The following is a 15,900-nucleotide window of genomic DNA, read 5'->3' as shown; positions in this document are numbered from 1 at the left end:
TACGAAACCTCTGATGCCATATATAAAAATGTTATCTATGATTTCGACCTACGAGTACGAACAGTCATCTTTGTACGTAAGTTTGTCATTATTGTATAATTGATTTTAGGAAAAAACTTTCTGTAAGATCAGTTAAAATTTAGTAGATCTCCTATCATTTATCATCATTATATATCTTCAATTGAAAGATGAATCAAAATTAATTAGGCAACTTGGCAAAATATATAAAGTTTATTGACTTTGTTAAACTTACATAATCTATATATTTTTGACAACACATATATCTTTTGGCAAAAACATGGTAAATAGATGGGTTGGTATAACTTAATAACACTTTACAATCGTTCAAAATCACCCAATAACAAATTACTTACCCAAGACTTCATTCCATAATAAGATCTCATTGGATTAACTTGTTCCTACATATTTATATTTTTAGTTGCACTCTGAAAAATGGTCTAGCTAGTTCATGTGTTATAGACGATGTATTGTACTACTATGATAATCACATGAATTGTATAAGAGCGTATGACCCGAAAGAGAGGATTTGGGAAGTGGTGAACGGTGTGGAATTAAAACTACGTTTGGACGGTCCACGATCATTCACAACAAGTTATGGTAGAAAATTAGTTGTGTTTTTGCATAAAATAGAGAAAATGAGCGAGACAACAGAAATTTGGTGTGCAGAGATTGCCCTCGAAAGGCGCGAAGGAGGAGAAATATGGGGAAAGGTCGAGTGGTATGATCTTGTGCTTGATGGAACATCTTGCATTATGAAATGTCTAGCTGTTAAAAATTTGATGTTTCAACCATGTAATGGTGGTCATTATCGTCTTGTCGTTCTATGGTTAATAATGATTGATTTTGATATCAATAAACATCTTCTTTTATGGTTAGAGATTAGCTTGGGTACCTTCTATCATTAAAAGAAAAAGAAATATTTTGATGTTTAGCTTTGTTTAGTGCTTCAAAACTTCTCTAGTTTCTTCATAATTACTCCGTGAACGATACACAAAACACAATGAGTTTGGAAAGAAAAGTTTTTAATAAGCTAAATGCCTAAATCCAACACAGATGACTCATATTTGAATTTTTGTGTAATAACTAATAACGCACATTTATCATATTTTGAATTATGGGAAGTTTTTGAATGTATCTGCAGTATTATCTTCACAAAGATTTTGTGGTCAAAAACAAGATTTTGTGAAATCAATGTGTTGACTAATAATGTATTGACTAATATAATCCCATATCTATGGTTAGATACTCTTTTGAAAATTTTGAGAAGGTAAATGCGTTGACTAAAAATATGTTGACTAATAATCTCATTACTATGAAAATCACAAGTCAACAGGTCCACACACCAACAAACGTTGGCAGTTCCTAACTCTGACAGTGGCGCGTGACATGAGATTACAATTCTACAAATAGCTAGTCATATTTACCCTAATGGGAAGGTCAATATGTATGTACCACTTGTACATTTCTCACCAAGCCAATCCAAAAGAACAAATTTCTTTCCAAATAATAAAATTAAATATATGCAAAATCTAAATAAAAGAGTTATACTATTTTATGCCAAAAAAATTAATTAACTTTCTTACCATAAACACGTTCATATAATGTTGAACTAAATTTTTTTTTTCTGATCTTATATAACAAGAGATTATATTGCTTGTAAAACATAAATATACATCCATTGAACTTCTCTTCTCAATCAATGGAGAAATCACCAAGATACAGAGATAAAGCAAAGAACTTGCTTCCTTCACCAAGCAGCTGCACCACTACACCGACCAGATACGTTAAAGACGACATGTATGAAACCACTTTCATCCGAACCGATCCTTCTTCCTTCAAGCAAGTCGTCCAACTGCTCACCGGAATCCCCAAGAACCCGACCCACCAACCCGACCCGAGATTTCCTCCTTTTCACTCAATCCCTCCGATCAAAGCCGTGACCAACAAGAAACAATCTTCGTCCTTCCGACTCTCCGAACGTCGCAACTCGATGAAGCATTATCTCAACATCAACCCGACCCATTCCGGGCCACCCGAGATTCTCACTCCCACCATCTTGAATTTTCCGGCTCTCGATCTCAGCCCTGACACTCCTCTCATGTCTGATCCGTTTTATCGACCGGGGTCTTTTAGTCAGAGCCCTAGTGATTCGAAACCGAGCTTCGATGATGACCAAGAAAGATCGATCAAGGAGAAAGGGTTTTATTTGCGCCCGTCACCGTCGACAACTCCGAGGGATACGGAGCCTCGACTTCTCTCTCTCTTTCCGATGACTCCGATTCACTCGCCGGCGCCTTCACCTCATGATCATTGATCAACCCTAGTTTTGCTTTTGTTTTATGTTATGTTGTAAGTTTCTGTTATGCTTGGTGTGACAACAATTGATTGATGACAATTATATTCTTACAAAAACTTGGACTTTTGCGAATACACTCGCTAACTAATATTATACTGTTTCTTTCTCCTCATTTGTTAATAAGATCTTGATGGATTTATTGCAATCTAAACATTTGTAGAACAGTTTGTTCTATAGAGAACTAAACATGGTTCTAAATTTTCATTTGCAAATTAATTTGGAAGGATTACCAATTTTTTTTTTTTTTGCATATTCATTTCTACTAGGTGATTATCCCAATCCGGTGTTGGCCTAATGGTAAATCTCTCAGCCGATAAATTCAACGTCCGTTGGAAATGATTTATTCTTTTAATGAGATGAATTTAATTTGGTGTGAGTCCCGCCTCTAGAAAAGGCTTTTGGGATTGAAATTTTCAGATATTCAAAAAACAAACAAAGATTACCCACGCTTTTTTCAAAATGTATTTTATTTTATTTAGTGTCATATTTTGATAAATGTAAATTTTTAGTTTTCTAATCATTCATTCATGTAATTGAAACTAACGTATCACCAAGTATCGAAACAAATTTTCTAGCAACTTTCCCAACAATGTATCACTCATACACTCTTGAAATCATTTTTATCCTAAACTAATTTTATATATAACTTGATGATGTAGTTCCTCTTATGTACTCATTACTCTCTAAATGTATTTTGTATTGATAAAAATTAAAGAAAATAACATATTCAAACTATTAGCTAGATATACTATCATTCTATTCATATTTTAAGTTAAAACTACAAAAAAATTAACGAAAAAACCTCAAACATAGCATGATAAAACTAATAACATATAGTAAAATAGTACAATAATAAATGTATCATTAACTTTTGGAATGAAAGATAAAGAGTTTAGTTAATTATGTTTAATGACACGTATCGGTCTTTTGACTGATGATGTTTCACTCTTATGAAGAGAATTAATCAACTTTCATATAAATGATTTACGGGGTAAACACTACGTCCCATAGTCTGATCCATACATTCTTTTATGGTAAGTCATCTTTAGATAGTTTGTTATGAATCAGTGAAAATCTCATTTAAGTTATGATATGTATTAATTGTCACCAGATTTGAATGGTACATATAATACCCATATCACCATTTTTAGGGCCATCATTTATGGAAGAAAATTCAAGAAATACATGCAGTGCATAACGGGATAACTTAAACTTTTGTAGGCCAAACAATGGGTTTTGTGTTTTTTTATTTATTTATTTTGTATCTGTGTTAATGGGCCAAAAAACAAAATTCTGCTTTAGAAGCTGACCACTTTGGACCGGTCCCGCAGTGTATACCATCATTTTTATCTTGTAACAGCAGATAAAAAAAAAAGTATTACACTTTGTACCATCATCTTAGAATACCAATCAAAGCCATCATTCTAAATGTTAGTGACAGTTTTGGCTCACTTTCTCTATATTAGTATTTAGTAGATTGGTTATTTTGTGACGTTTAACATCTTCTCAAACTTTTTGAAAACTCATACCCTATGGCCTATGCCCTAATTTTCTCTTTATTTGCGCATTGTAGAACTTTGGAAGATACTTTTCAATGGTGACATCTCATGAACTCAATCAATCTTCGGAGAGTCTGGGCAAAGCATACGCAACAAGAACCGAATTATTCCATATGGTAAACCTGATGCATATTATTCTTACAAATTTTGGTTTCTCTCGAATTTTGTTTGAGTAAATTTATCAAAGCAGGATACCACTTGAGTTGCAATCACTTGATGACATTATAAAACAAGGAGTCGTATAAATTGATACAATTCTAACATATGTTAAGAGACAATGCAAACGTCGTCAACAATTCCAATTTCTTTTTAAGGTTCTGTATACAAAGCTTAATATTTAACACATAGCACAAGGTAATGGAAATTAAACAACACTTAATTATAGACACAAACGAAATACAACAATTTCTGCACAAATATAAAAGAAGAACAACAGATGAAATGAGCGTATATGCATCATGATTATATATAAAATGAAAAAGATGATTAAAGATAGTTAAGAGGAACAAAAGAGGGCAATATCAAGAACCATACGTTGGTATAAATATATTGTTTGTATTCAATTTTTGTTTTTATTTTTGCATTATTTGCCCTCTCGCTTCTTCAATCATATTGTTTGTATAAATGCTTCCCGAAATTAAGAAGTTTGCCTGTAGCAATGCGTGATGACGCTGCAGCCACGTCTGTAAGGGTTAGCCCTTTTCCTCTTCTTGCAATCGTAGTAAGACCGGCCACGTCGGCTGCACGGCACATTGTTCTTCCTGAGAGCACCGTAACTGATGTAGCTGCGCCTCGCGGCTAGTTGGCGCCGGTTGGTCTCAGAATCCATCAAGTAGTCAAGCTCACCATCCTCTCCAATGCAACCTTGGCCATTGACACAAGATTTGGTAAGGGTCCATGTGGCATTGGCTGACTCGGCGACTACAGCCAGGGTCAAGAGGCCAAGGATCAACAAGATCTTGATACCCATTTGGTTTTCTTTGTTTTGTTTTGCTGATGAAATTTAAATGTTTTTATTATCTGGTTATAGAACTATTATGGTGGATTCTTCTACGCCCTTCCTTGTGAAAGGAGGGAGAAATAGAAGTGATATTGCAGAAGAACAAATGTGGGATGCTTTTGTTGGGGATAAAAAAGGGCAATACAGAGTGTAAGTTTTTGTTTTATTTTTGTGGTTGTTAATTTTGTTTTTTTAAGTGTTGGCCCTTTTTTTAGGATATTTTTTTTTTGTTGATTCACGTCGTTCATTTGTTAGTTTAAATCTGTTAATTTTATATGTGGCACTCCTCTTTGATCGGGTGTCCAATTTTGTACGGAGAGATTCAATTAATTAACATGTTCGAATTAGCTTGTTAGCCCTAGGGCTAATTGAGGAGAGTTGTTTCATGCATCTGTCTCTTTTTTACACATTTAAGTTCGTACTATCACCTCCAAATTAAATAGGTATTCAAGCAGAGCCATTGTTCTCTCTTTTTTGTTTCCAACGATTTATTTCAGGTTTTTACACTTTTTATAAATGAAAATTCTTAAAAATTAATTAGATATAATTAAATCTCTCGTCTAAAAACATGTATACATTTTCAATTGTTTGTTTGTATATACAACAAAGTACTCTTTCGGAGACTTTAGTATATTAGCTCTAATTAACTTCTTGTACGATAGCGTAAGGCCTACGTTATCGAATATACACAAGAAAACCTTGTTGTTTGCTTGACATAATCAATGGTTCTTGATTTCTTTTTTTCGAGTATTAGAATATAAAATGCTACTCGCGATCATTGATTGCCAAATCCATTTAAGTATTACTTGTAGAGCATTTGGTGTTTTATCATTTTAAAAGCGTTTAGTTCATTTTTGTAAAGGTTTGTATAAAATTAATAATGAAGAAATTTTCACAAAACACATGAAAGCATGAAACCCTGGAAACTCTAACCTAATGAAAACAAGATTACTATGATAATTTATTAAATAAATATAGTACATAAATATATAAATCTAGCCCTCTGAAAAAGGCATCCTGATGTGCAAAATCATTTTCAATTTACAAAATTATGATTCTGCCCCAAATAAGTGGTAGCTAGAATGAGGCATCTTCTTTTCAAGGGAGAATCAACTTGGTTGGCAAAGCATCCAAAAATCTGAAACGAATAAAGGAAACCCAAAAATCATTCTGAAACTGGAAGAACAAAGGCATAATATTAAATATAAAAGGCATATATATCGAAGTAGTACTGTTGAGCCAATTCCAAATCACGATGAAGTTTTTGTTTCAGCTGCCTTGTTGTTCATGCTTCTGTTTCGTTGAGCCAAAGAAGGGGAAACACAAGGACGGAGAGACAAAGGAGTGATGAGAAAGCGTCTTCAAAGAGAGAATACAAATCTCTATTTGATTAATCTTTTTGGGGTCAATTTCTTTCTGTTGTGTGTCCGTTTCTGAATAATGTTTTTACTAAAAAAAGAGAAGATCATTTTTGATGTATCCTTCTCTGGATTTGTATGTATGATCACTATCTCACTTACTTAAGCTTCTCTTGATATGATTTCAAATATATTGTTCTTACTATTTTTTTTTTTTTTATTTTGTCTGCCGTCATACCGCTTATCTCATGCATATTTTAGAACATTCAAAACCAAATAATATATTATTCCGCGCGTAACTTAGACTTGGAGTTTCATGATAACTAATTTTCCTTATCATAATTGATTATCTTGTTCCAATTTGAGATAGTACTACTATCCTGCTAAAAGATCGAGGAACCGTTTCTAGTACTATTATTCCTGGAAAATATCTAATCCTTGATTTCCGAAGTTCTTGAGCAACTAATTCTAGAATCTAATTAACCTCGTCTTTAACTCCACACTTTCGTTCGAATTCAAATCATCATTCACTTCTCCTCCTAGATCCTTTTTTTTTTCTTGGTTCAGGTGATTCTTCTTCTTCTTCTCTCAAATGATTTATTCATATATTATAAAGTACCAAAGTGGTATTAACTTTGCCAGTTTCTAGTGCAAGACTTAAAATTGGGAAGACTCCGTAATGACAACATAACATGATATCACTGTCAAAATCATATTTTTAAGTAGCCAACAGAAGTTTAAAGTATGCATTGCCTAAGACCCAAGTTATTTTACAGAAAGAGAAGGCCCAATTTAAATTCTAGGAAATTATAGTCAAAGTGAACAAGGAAAAAAACACAACATAACAAAACAAGGCTCATATTTTAGTAACGAAATATATAAAGAAATTTTAAAGTAAGTCCAATGATGTAGAAATAAACTCAATTAAGCATGAGCATTTGTTACACATTAGGCTTATTTTTCATTTTAACAATGCATAGATACCATAGAGCAGATCAAGAGAAATTGAAGAAGAAACGAACTTCGATGGCCAAACAGTCGAGTTCAAGGAAGTCACAAAAAACATGACCATATTAATTAGGTTCATTATTCATGAATATAGAGTAATAACAAGAAGATTTCATGTCTAAAAATAGTACTAGAGAAAGTGCAGAACCATATAGTAACAAATATTTGAATCATGAAAAAATCAACTGGATATAGACATATAGTGGAAAAAATTAAAATATGTTTTTGGTAATAAAGCAATATTGACGGTCCAAGTGGTATGAGTAAAGAGCTTTACCACCAAAGTTAATAAATAAACTAAATAGAGTTTGTGTCCATTCAAAATGGCACAGTTATAAAACAAAAAAAAGTGGTAATATTAAAATGTGAAAAAACTAAAAAAAAAGCTTCCACTTTGAATAAATCATTGTGCTATTGGAATCTGTTGTCATGATATATAGTTTCTCCACTTCCTTCACAATCTGCCGCACTCATATTATTCTATGCACTTAGATCTAAAGATGTACACATACTCATATATATATGTAATGTAAAGCAAAAAGCATGGCTGCTGCTGAATATTATTGCTGCATTTTATGTTCTACTGTTCCTTGAATTTTGGAAATATTAAGAAATATGCATTTCACTCAAATATGTGAGTTGGCCAAGAACAAATCTCCTATTTGATTTAATGTTAAAGTTCAAATGAGGGATCGATTTTGGCTAGACTTAGACGGTAATCAAAGAATTACAAAAATGTTTATATATTGACTATTGTTTCTGGTAAAAACTATAGTTAATATTCATAAAATATGAAAAAAAAAGAAAATTTTAAATCATCTAATCACTTCCACTTCAGTAAATTATTTATTATTTTCTCCTAAAAATGATAATGGTATAAAACTTGTACAATCACTTATTTTTGTTTCGTATTGCTAAGTTTTACCTTCTTACTAATTTTACCCTCTCAGAAAACCGTTGTACCAAAACTGGTACATAATTTTCCTCAATAATACATGTCACACCAATCAATATCTCTACAATAGTTTTTCCAATTATTTCGTATTGACATATCATAGCGTGAAAGTTTGTAACATATGTTTCTCACTTGTATTAATTTGCTCAATCAAATACATAATTCCGGCCGTGAGAGTTCTTTATGTGTTTATATATACACGCACATTTATAAACCAGAACTAGATCGCGTCATATGTTTTTAAGTACAAGGTTATCTTAGCAAATAATTACATTGACATCATCAGATCGTACATAATAAAGTTAAGTGTTTTTTTATTTCTTTCTTTCTTTTGTGTGTATGTGTTTCACAACTCACAAGAAGTGTTTGTTTTTCTGAAGATATTTTTCATAACATAATTTAAGCAATAACGCATGTTATCATATATATTAAGGTTTTCATTATTGATCTTCTTAAATTCATCTCTTTTAAGAAAAAGATTCCTCTCAACAGATGTCGAACTTAATATTTTTACCTAAAAGATTTATCATTGGACCAGCACTACGTTGGTTACTCCTTCTATATCGATCCTTTAATATTCTGTATACATGTGATTTATCGAGAGAGCTTTTATAAATGCTGTATTTCATGAACCGTATTTGAGCTTCCTGAAAATTAGAGTTAATTATCACTTTATGTAATGTTCCAAATATGATATCTAGTTGCCTCGAGATGAATTCTATCCTTGTAACCAATTTATTGCTTCTAGTGAATATGTGTTGAAAAAGAAAACACTTTCTCATTCCACGACACGTATGATTATCTTAATCAGATACTCTTTCGGATGAGCACAAGGACACCAATTAGGAAGAGGACATAAGATTCAAGTGCGTAAACAAAAATAGCACACTATAAAAAGCAAAAAGCAAGAAAATCAATTTGTAAAGAGAAGTTAGGAATATGTCATTTTCTTAAGGCCCTTCTCCCAAAATAGTTAATTATACTAAAAAGGTACTTTACAACTAGGATAAACATGTTCATCAATCGTCCACATTTCCCATTTTATTCAATTAATATTTTCGCATTCTTAGAAGTCTCACTTCGTAACCACTTGCTTCGGGATTAACACAATACTGTCTGGTGTCGAGTTACAGACTATGTATAATAGGAGTATCTGACCAAGACGTGGTTTGTTTCAAAACCTAGGAGGATGCACACGTCTGCATAGAGAGTGGTACGACAGGCTAACATGTAACGCACGTTCACAAGTTATCCAGATTACTCTAACAAATATAAAAGTCCAGATTTACACGTGTCACGTTTATCAATTGGTCTGCAAAAATCAAAAAGCACTAACTCTAAAGAAAAGTCGCATCTTGTCACAAATCAATCAAAATTTTATATCAGCCACTCACTTATGTTCTTTGACCTTTGAGCTTGTTTAGTAGATTCAAGTGTTTCTCTCACAAATTGTCAATGCATGCATATGGCACTGGCACAACTATTTTAGAAAATTTAATAAATATTTTGGTAGCTCACTTACACAATTAGTTGTATTAGAAGTAAACGAATTAACGTATATCCTTTTTTTTTTTTGTTAAAGAAACGAATTAACGTATATTTTTGTTTGTCATCCCCTTTAACGTATATCATGTACATTCTTAACGTATATTGGGTATTTGAATCAGTTATGATCTTTGTTCAAGCAAAATAAGAAACAGAGAAACAATAATAATGATAGCTCATGGAAACATATGTTTGCCATATTCTCGTTGACTTATGTCTTGAACAGAAAAATGTACATCTTAATGTTATCCTCAAAGGACAAGTGACGAATTCTCAATTTTGCTATATCCCATCTTCTATTTTACACAATTTTTAGCTATTTACGTTAAATCGTTTATAATACCGCTTTGTGTCATCATTTAGAGTTAACGTTTTTTTTTTGGAACTAATGACTATAGTTTTCTGTTTTGTTCTATAGATTATATATTAATTCTTTTTTTTTTCTTTGAAATATAACAGATTTTTGTTTTTTATTGACAAATAATGAAAAAATGTATAACAGATTATATAATAAAGTTAATAATGTATAATTTGGTTGTGGGTTGGAAAAGGAAAGAGGAAGAGAGAAAAAAGGGAGGAAGAAAAGGAGTGATGTAGAGTTGTGTGTGTGTGGGATACTGAGATACTGTTGGTATATTCTCTTCTTCTCCACCGAATATATCTTTGTCTTTGCCCTTTCCCCCTTCCTTCGATGTGATACCTAATCAACCACTCTCAACACCATCCAACCACCACCTCCAGAGCAAAGAAACAGAGCAGACAACGAAACAGAGCAGAGAACGAAACAGAGAGAGAGAAGGAGAGAACGAAACAGAGAGGGAATTCTGTTGGTTTTGCAATGGTTTGGAGGTTCGTTAATGGCGTCATAGACTCGGGAGATTAAGGGAGAACAAGTACTCTGCATCTTCTGGATTTCTCACTATTTCTCCTTCTCTAGAGGAATAGGCGAGAAATTGAGATTAATAAAAAGGGGTGTTTTTTGGTTCTCCTTCGTTTGTATAAAGCCTGCCGCTTCTTAAGGTACGTTCCTCCTTCTCCAATTTGTTTGTTTGATCTTTTGTTGAATTAAATTAAGAAAAGGGTCTTCTCCAATTTCCTAGCTTTTGCTGTCTTTTTACCAACTTCAAGAGTTTAATTTAGAAAGTATAAAGCTAAGACCTTTGAGATTCTCCCTCTATTGTCTCTTGTTCTGTGCTCTCTTCTTAGTTTAATTGCCAAATTGGTATTTTTAGCAAGAAATTCCTATGCTTTGCTCTTTATGATTTGTTTCTCAGCTTCTGTGACTCTCAACTTCTATGATAAGTAAGAAACAAATGACGCTGTTGCAGGTTCTTTGGAAATTCTCAAGTGATGGAGGAAAATCTGGTTTACTTCGCATGAGCTATTAACGAAATTTCATCATGATTGTCTCACTGTCACACTTGTGGGAGTATGCGTGAATGATTGTCAAGAGACCGATCTTGTTTCTCACTTCGTTTGAACTCTGTCCTGTTTCCCATTTATACTTCAGATTCTAGCTCCTTTAGGGCAAATCTTCTTTGGCAAAAGTAACAATTAAGCAGCAGCAGCAGAAGTGAAGTTTCTCCCGTTAGGTGGCTTTGATACAAGTCTTGGAGCTTTCGAATTTCTTTGAGGTTTGAAGCTCCACCCTCATTCTAGGGCATATCTCCTTTGGCAATTGGAACTCCAATCACATCTTGGGTTCCCCTTTGAAGTTTATCCAACTGGAAACTTCAGTCCATTCGTTGGGCAAATCTCCTTTGGCATTTCGGAGTCCTCAGTTGGCTCACCTCATCTCTTGTTCGAGCAAATCTCCTTTGGCATTATCCGAGTTCGTAGTTGACTCACGTTATCTTTCGTAGAGCAAATCTCCTTTGGCATTATCTGAGTCTTACAGTTGACTCCTATTATCTTAGTCGAGCAGTTATCATCACGGTCTGCAGTTTCAGCTGACCGTTGCTGTCAGTCCATATCAGTCATCTAACGTGAGAATCCACACTCCTATCAAAGTAACTGGATCTTTTAACAAACAGGGAAGCTACACCGTTTCTCATCAAGGTCAGAAGTTTTCATATCTTCCTGGCTCTCAGCATTTCTTGTATCATTTGTTTCTGTTTGGTATTTGAGCACTTGACGAATATTCAGTTCCATGGCAGGCGTCTAAACTATGGAAATGTCCCTTACTGACTCTGATTGGGATAGCTCCAGCGACAGTGGTAGCAGTGAACACGAAGAAGTCGAGTTTTCTTATGGTGGACGGGCACAGAACATTTTCTCAAACCTTGAAGAAACCATTGGCAAAATCGATGAGTTCCTGTCGTTCGAGAGGGGATTTATGTATGGTGACATTGTGCGGTCCGCCACTGAACCATCAGGACAGAGTGGCAGGGTTATCAACATAGACATGTTTGTCAATCTCGAAAGTACTCATGGGAAGATCATGAAGGAAGTTGATACCAAGAGGCTTCAAAAGTTGCGTTCTATTTCACTCTCTGATTATGTGATTAACGGACCTTGGGTTGGAAGGGTTGACAAAATAGTTGAGCGTGTCTCTGTCACCCTTGATGATGGGACCAACTATGAGGTCCTTGTAGATGGTCAAGATAAACTTGTGGCCATTCCCCCAAATTTACTCGAGGATTCTCAATATTCGTATTACCCAGGGCAAAGAGTTCAGGTAAAGCTGGCCCATGCCCCCAGATCAACTACATGGTTATGCGGGACCTGGAGAGGAACCCAGGTTATGGGAACTGTTTGCACTGTAGAAGCAGGACTTGTCTACGTCGATTGGGTTGCCTCCATCGTAATGGAGGGTGATCGGAATTTAACTGCACCTCAAGCTTTGCAGAATCCTGAGAGTTTAACTTTGTTACCTTGTGTTTCTCATGCGAGTTGGCAGCTTGGTGACTGGTGTATACTCCCTGGCTCTTCCCACTGTGATATAGCAGAGCGGCAAACTCCAAATGTGGCTGCCTACAATCTCAATGAATGCCATAAGACATTCCAAAAAGGGTTTAACAGAAATATGCAGAACTCAGGTTTGGATGAGCTATTTGTTATCACAAAGACAAAGATGAAGGTTGCTGTTATGTGGCAAGATGGTAGCTGCAGTCTGGGAGTTGATTCCCAACAGCTGCTTCCTGTTGGTGCTGTTAATGCTCATGATTTTTGGCCCGAACAGTTTGTTGTGGAAAAGGAAACCTGCAACAGCAAAAAATGGGGAGTTGTGAAGGCTGTCAATGCTAAGGAACAAACTGTGAAGGTACAATGGACAATACAGGTTGAGAAAGAAGCAACAGGTTGTGTTGATGAGGTGATGGAAGAAATTGTCAGTGCATATGAACTGCTTGAGCACCCTGATTTTGGATTCTGTTTCAGCGATGTGGTGGTCAAGTTACTTCCAGAAGGAAAATTTGATCCAAATGCAGACACAATCGTCGCTACAGAGGCGAAACACCTACTTACAGAGAGTGACTACAGTGGCGCATATTTTTTGTCAAGTATTGGTGTTGTTACAGGTTTTAAAAATGGTTCCGTGAAGGTGAAATGGGCCAATGGTTCTACTAGCAAGGTACGTATTGTGCTAGTTATATTTCCTTAGCAACAGTATATTGTGTGTGAATTGCTATTTGCTATTACGGTTGAAATGTCAAATGTGTGTAACTTAGTTAGGTTCTTTTTAGTTTTTCGTGAACCAAGCATGGAATGTGTACTTCTACAGTCCCCTTCTCCTAGTCTTGTTTTGCGACCAGTAAATCACTCAAAGAAGTTTACAGTTGGCATTTATTATTTACATGCTGAATTACTCGATTGAAGTAGCTTTCAGATTTATATGCTGTTAAGTTTCTGAATATATGTTTTTCAGGTTGCACCATGTGAAATTTGGAAAATGGAAAGGTCTGAATATTCCAACTCTAGCACTGTAAGTTCGGAAGGCAGTGTTCAAGATCTAAGTCAGAAGATTAGTCAATCGGATGAAGCATCTTCAAACCATCAGGAAACGGTAATCTGATGTGTATTTATATAAGCTAAGCTCTTAGATGTTTGGGTGTCCTAGAGTTTTTGTGCCATGAGGAATATATCAGTTTATTCCCATAGCAGCAGATTCTTCTATATATATAGTGACTTATATGATACCTGTATATCAGGGTCTGGTGAAGCTCTACAGTGTTGGTGAAAGTTGCAACGAGAACATTCCGGAATGTAGTTCATTTTTCCTTCCAAAAGCTGCCATTGGATTTATCACAAACCTTGCATCAAGCCTTTTTGGTTATCAGGGTTCCACTTCGGTTATAAGTTCACATTCACGTTGCAATGATTCTGAAGATCAAAGTGACTCTGAGGTCCTTGTTCAAGAAACAGCAGAATCATATGACAACTCTGAAACAAATTCAGGTGAAGTGGATATGACCACCACGATGGTCAACATACCTATAGAAGGAAAAGGAATTAACAAGACACTGGATTCAACTCTTCTAGAGAACAGCAGGAACCAAGTGAGATTCAGACAGTTTGATATGGTTAATGACTGCTCGGACCATCATTTCCTTTCTTCGGATAAAGGGTTGGCTCAGTCCCAGGTATGACTCTTGGGACCAATACTTAACATTCTTTTTGATAAACCGATACTTAAGCCAAGTAATCCTTTTGCATTTTTATCTCTTATAGGTCACAAAGAGTTGGGTGAAGAAAGTCCAGCAAGAATGGAGCAATTTGGAGGCAAATCTTCCGAGTTAGTTCTGACTCTTTCTGCATATATATTCTCTGTTGATTTCCTAGCCATGCCGCGTTTTTTTTTTTCGCTTTGGCCAAATGATAGTTTTCAATTATTGTATGTTCTGATGTTGTGTTTGGTTATAAAATCACTGATTTTGAATTTTTGTGATGAACAGACACGATATATGTGCGTGTGTGTGAAGAAAGGATGGACCTTCTGCGTGCAGCCCTGGTTGGTGCCCCTGGAACGCCATATCACGATGGGCTTTTCTTTTTCGACATAATGCTTCCACCTCAATATCCTCATGAGCCACCAGTGAGTTTCACTTCTTTAACTTCTCTATCACTCACTCTCGCTTTTAAATATGTGTTTCTTGGGGACTAGTCAGTCGGACTTCTGTTTCTTGTAAATTCTTAGCAATATCATGGGGTCTAAAAATGTAACTGTTGTTGTTTAAAAGTGTTTTGTGGACTAAAACAAGTGACATTGATAATTTTTTCTCCTTCTATGGATACAGATGGTACATTATCATTCAGGTGGGATGCGACTGAATCCGAACCTGTATGAGTCAGGAAGAGTTTGCTTGAGTCTGCTGAATACATGGAGTGGCTCTGGCACTGAAGTATGGAACGCAGGGAGCTCCTCCATCCTTCAACTTCTTCTTTCGTTTCAGGCTCTGGTTCTGAATGAGAAGCCTTACTTCAATGAAGCTGGCTATGATAAGCAGTTGGGCCGAGCCGAGGGAGAGAAAAACTCAGTGAGTTACAATGAGAATGCATTCCTCATAACCTGCAAATCCATGATCTCAATGCTCCGTAAGCCTCCAAAGGTAGGGTTCTGATGCAATAATTCAACACAAAATGAAAATCACCAGAAGAAACCTTTTTGATCAACTCTGTGTTGTTGCATTGTAGCATTTTGAGATGCTTGTGAAGGACCATTTTACGCACCGGGCCCAGCATGTTCTGGCTGCGTGCAAGGCTTATATGGAAGGCGTCCCTGTAGGATCATCAGCTAACCTGCAGGGGAACTCAACCACAAATTCCACCGGTTTCAAGATCATGCTCTCCAAACTCTACCCAAAACTTCTTGAAGCATTCTCAGAGATTGGAGTTGATTGCGTCCAAGAGATTGGACCAGAATCATAAGGTCGGTAATGTTCTGATGTCAAAACATCTCCCTAACATCCAATAACTGCTGTATAAAATGGGTTTGCGAGGTCGGTAGTCTCCTCCCCATGTAGAATATGTTTTGTAATTCAATGCGTGAGAATAAAACCGCTGTAAAATAGGCTTATCTTGTATAATATCACAGGGTTGTTACTTGTGCAAGAACGATGTACCATCTTTTGTAATAAAAAAATTGTGTTTGTATCTTGTCC

General features: G+C 35.3%; 3 protein-coding genes, 2 long non-coding RNA genes and 3 other non-coding genes across 8 annotated transcripts; 4 read left to right on the top strand and 4 right to left on the bottom strand.

The window, feature by feature from the left end:
• Positions 1 to 479: 479 nt before the first annotated feature.
• On the bottom strand, positions 480 to 755 carry AT2G08625. The gene has a single exon (NR_140377.1). It is a non-coding gene; the product is annotated as an other RNA (long non-coding RNA).
• AT2G08620 lies at positions 551 to 755 on the top strand. Its single transcript, NR_140376.1, has one exon. It is a non-coding gene; the product is annotated as an other RNA (long non-coding RNA).
• On the bottom strand, positions 671 to 966 carry AT2G08615. Its single transcript, NR_143741.1, has one exon. It is a non-coding gene; the product is annotated as an uncharacterized misc_RNA (transcript).
• A 679-nt stretch (positions 967 to 1,645) lies between these two features.
• Positions 1,646 to 2,483, top strand: AT2G33780 (VQ motif-containing protein). Its single transcript, NM_128937.3, has one exon. The coding sequence runs from the start codon at positions 1,721 to 1,723 to the stop codon at positions 2,333 to 2,335; it is 615 nt and encodes a 204-aa protein (NP_180934.1). The 5' UTR covers positions 1,646 to 1,720; the 3' UTR covers positions 2,336 to 2,483.
• A 1,655-nt stretch (positions 2,484 to 4,138) lies between these two features.
• On the bottom strand, positions 4,139 to 5,129 carry RALFL19 (ralf-like 19). The gene has a single exon (NM_179888.4). It carries the CDS (start codon positions 4,904 to 4,906, stop codon positions 4,574 to 4,576), a length of 333 nt encoding a protein of 110 aa, NP_850219.1. The 5' UTR covers positions 4,907 to 5,129; the 3' UTR covers positions 4,139 to 4,573.
• An 899-nt stretch (positions 5,130 to 6,028) lies between these two features.
• Positions 6,029 to 6,274, bottom strand: AT2G08610. Its single transcript, NR_140375.1, has 2 exons — positions 6,168 to 6,274; positions 6,029 to 6,109 (listed from the first exon to the last, which is right to left on the bottom strand). It is a non-coding gene; the product is annotated as an other RNA (non-coding RNA).
• Positions 6,180 to 6,484, top strand: AT2G08600. Its single transcript, NR_143740.1, has one exon. It is a non-coding gene; the product is annotated as an uncharacterized misc_RNA (transcript).
• Positions 6,485 to 10,338: 3,854 nt separating this feature from the next.
• On the top strand, positions 10,339 to 15,894 carry PHO2 (phosphate 2). Its single transcript, NM_179887.3, has 9 exons — positions 10,339 to 10,822; positions 11,131 to 11,860; positions 11,959 to 13,373; positions 13,668 to 13,805; positions 13,951 to 14,382; positions 14,471 to 14,534; positions 14,695 to 14,834; positions 15,037 to 15,348; positions 15,434 to 15,894. Exons 3-9 carry the CDS (start codon positions 11,970 to 11,972, stop codon positions 15,665 to 15,667), a joined length of 2,724 nt encoding a protein of 907 aa, NP_850218.1. The 5' UTR covers positions 10,339 to 10,822; positions 11,131 to 11,860; positions 11,959 to 11,969; the 3' UTR covers positions 15,668 to 15,894.
• The last annotated feature ends 6 nt before the right edge of the window (positions 15,895 to 15,900 follow it).

This window comes from Arabidopsis thaliana, chromosome 2 (genome assembly GCF_000001735.4).
Source record: "Arabidopsis thaliana chromosome 2, partial sequence".
Taxonomy (NCBI): Eukaryota; Viridiplantae; Streptophyta; class Magnoliopsida; order Brassicales; family Brassicaceae; genus Arabidopsis; species Arabidopsis thaliana.
This window is presented reverse-complemented; position numbering and strand designations above follow the sequence as displayed.

Coding starts and splice junctions, on each gene's coding strand:
- AT2G33780 (NM_128937.3), top strand. CDS start 1,721: ATGGAGAAATCACCAAGATACAGAGATAAAGCAAAGAACTTGCTTCCT.
- RALFL19 (NM_179888.4), bottom strand. CDS start 4,906: ATGGGTATCAAGATCTTGTTGATCCTTGGCCTCTTGACCCTGGCTGTA.
- PHO2 (NM_179887.3), top strand. CDS start 11,970: ATGGAAATGTCCCTTACTGACTCTGATTGGGATAGCTCCAGCGACAGT. Junction 13,806..13,950: donor CTTCAAACCATCAGGAAACG/GTAATCTGATGT, acceptor CCTGTATATCAG/GGTCTGGTGAAGCTCTACAG. Junction 14,383..14,470: donor AAGGGTTGGCTCAGTCCCAG/GTATGACTCTTG, acceptor TATCTCTTATAG/GTCACAAAGAGTTGGGTGAA.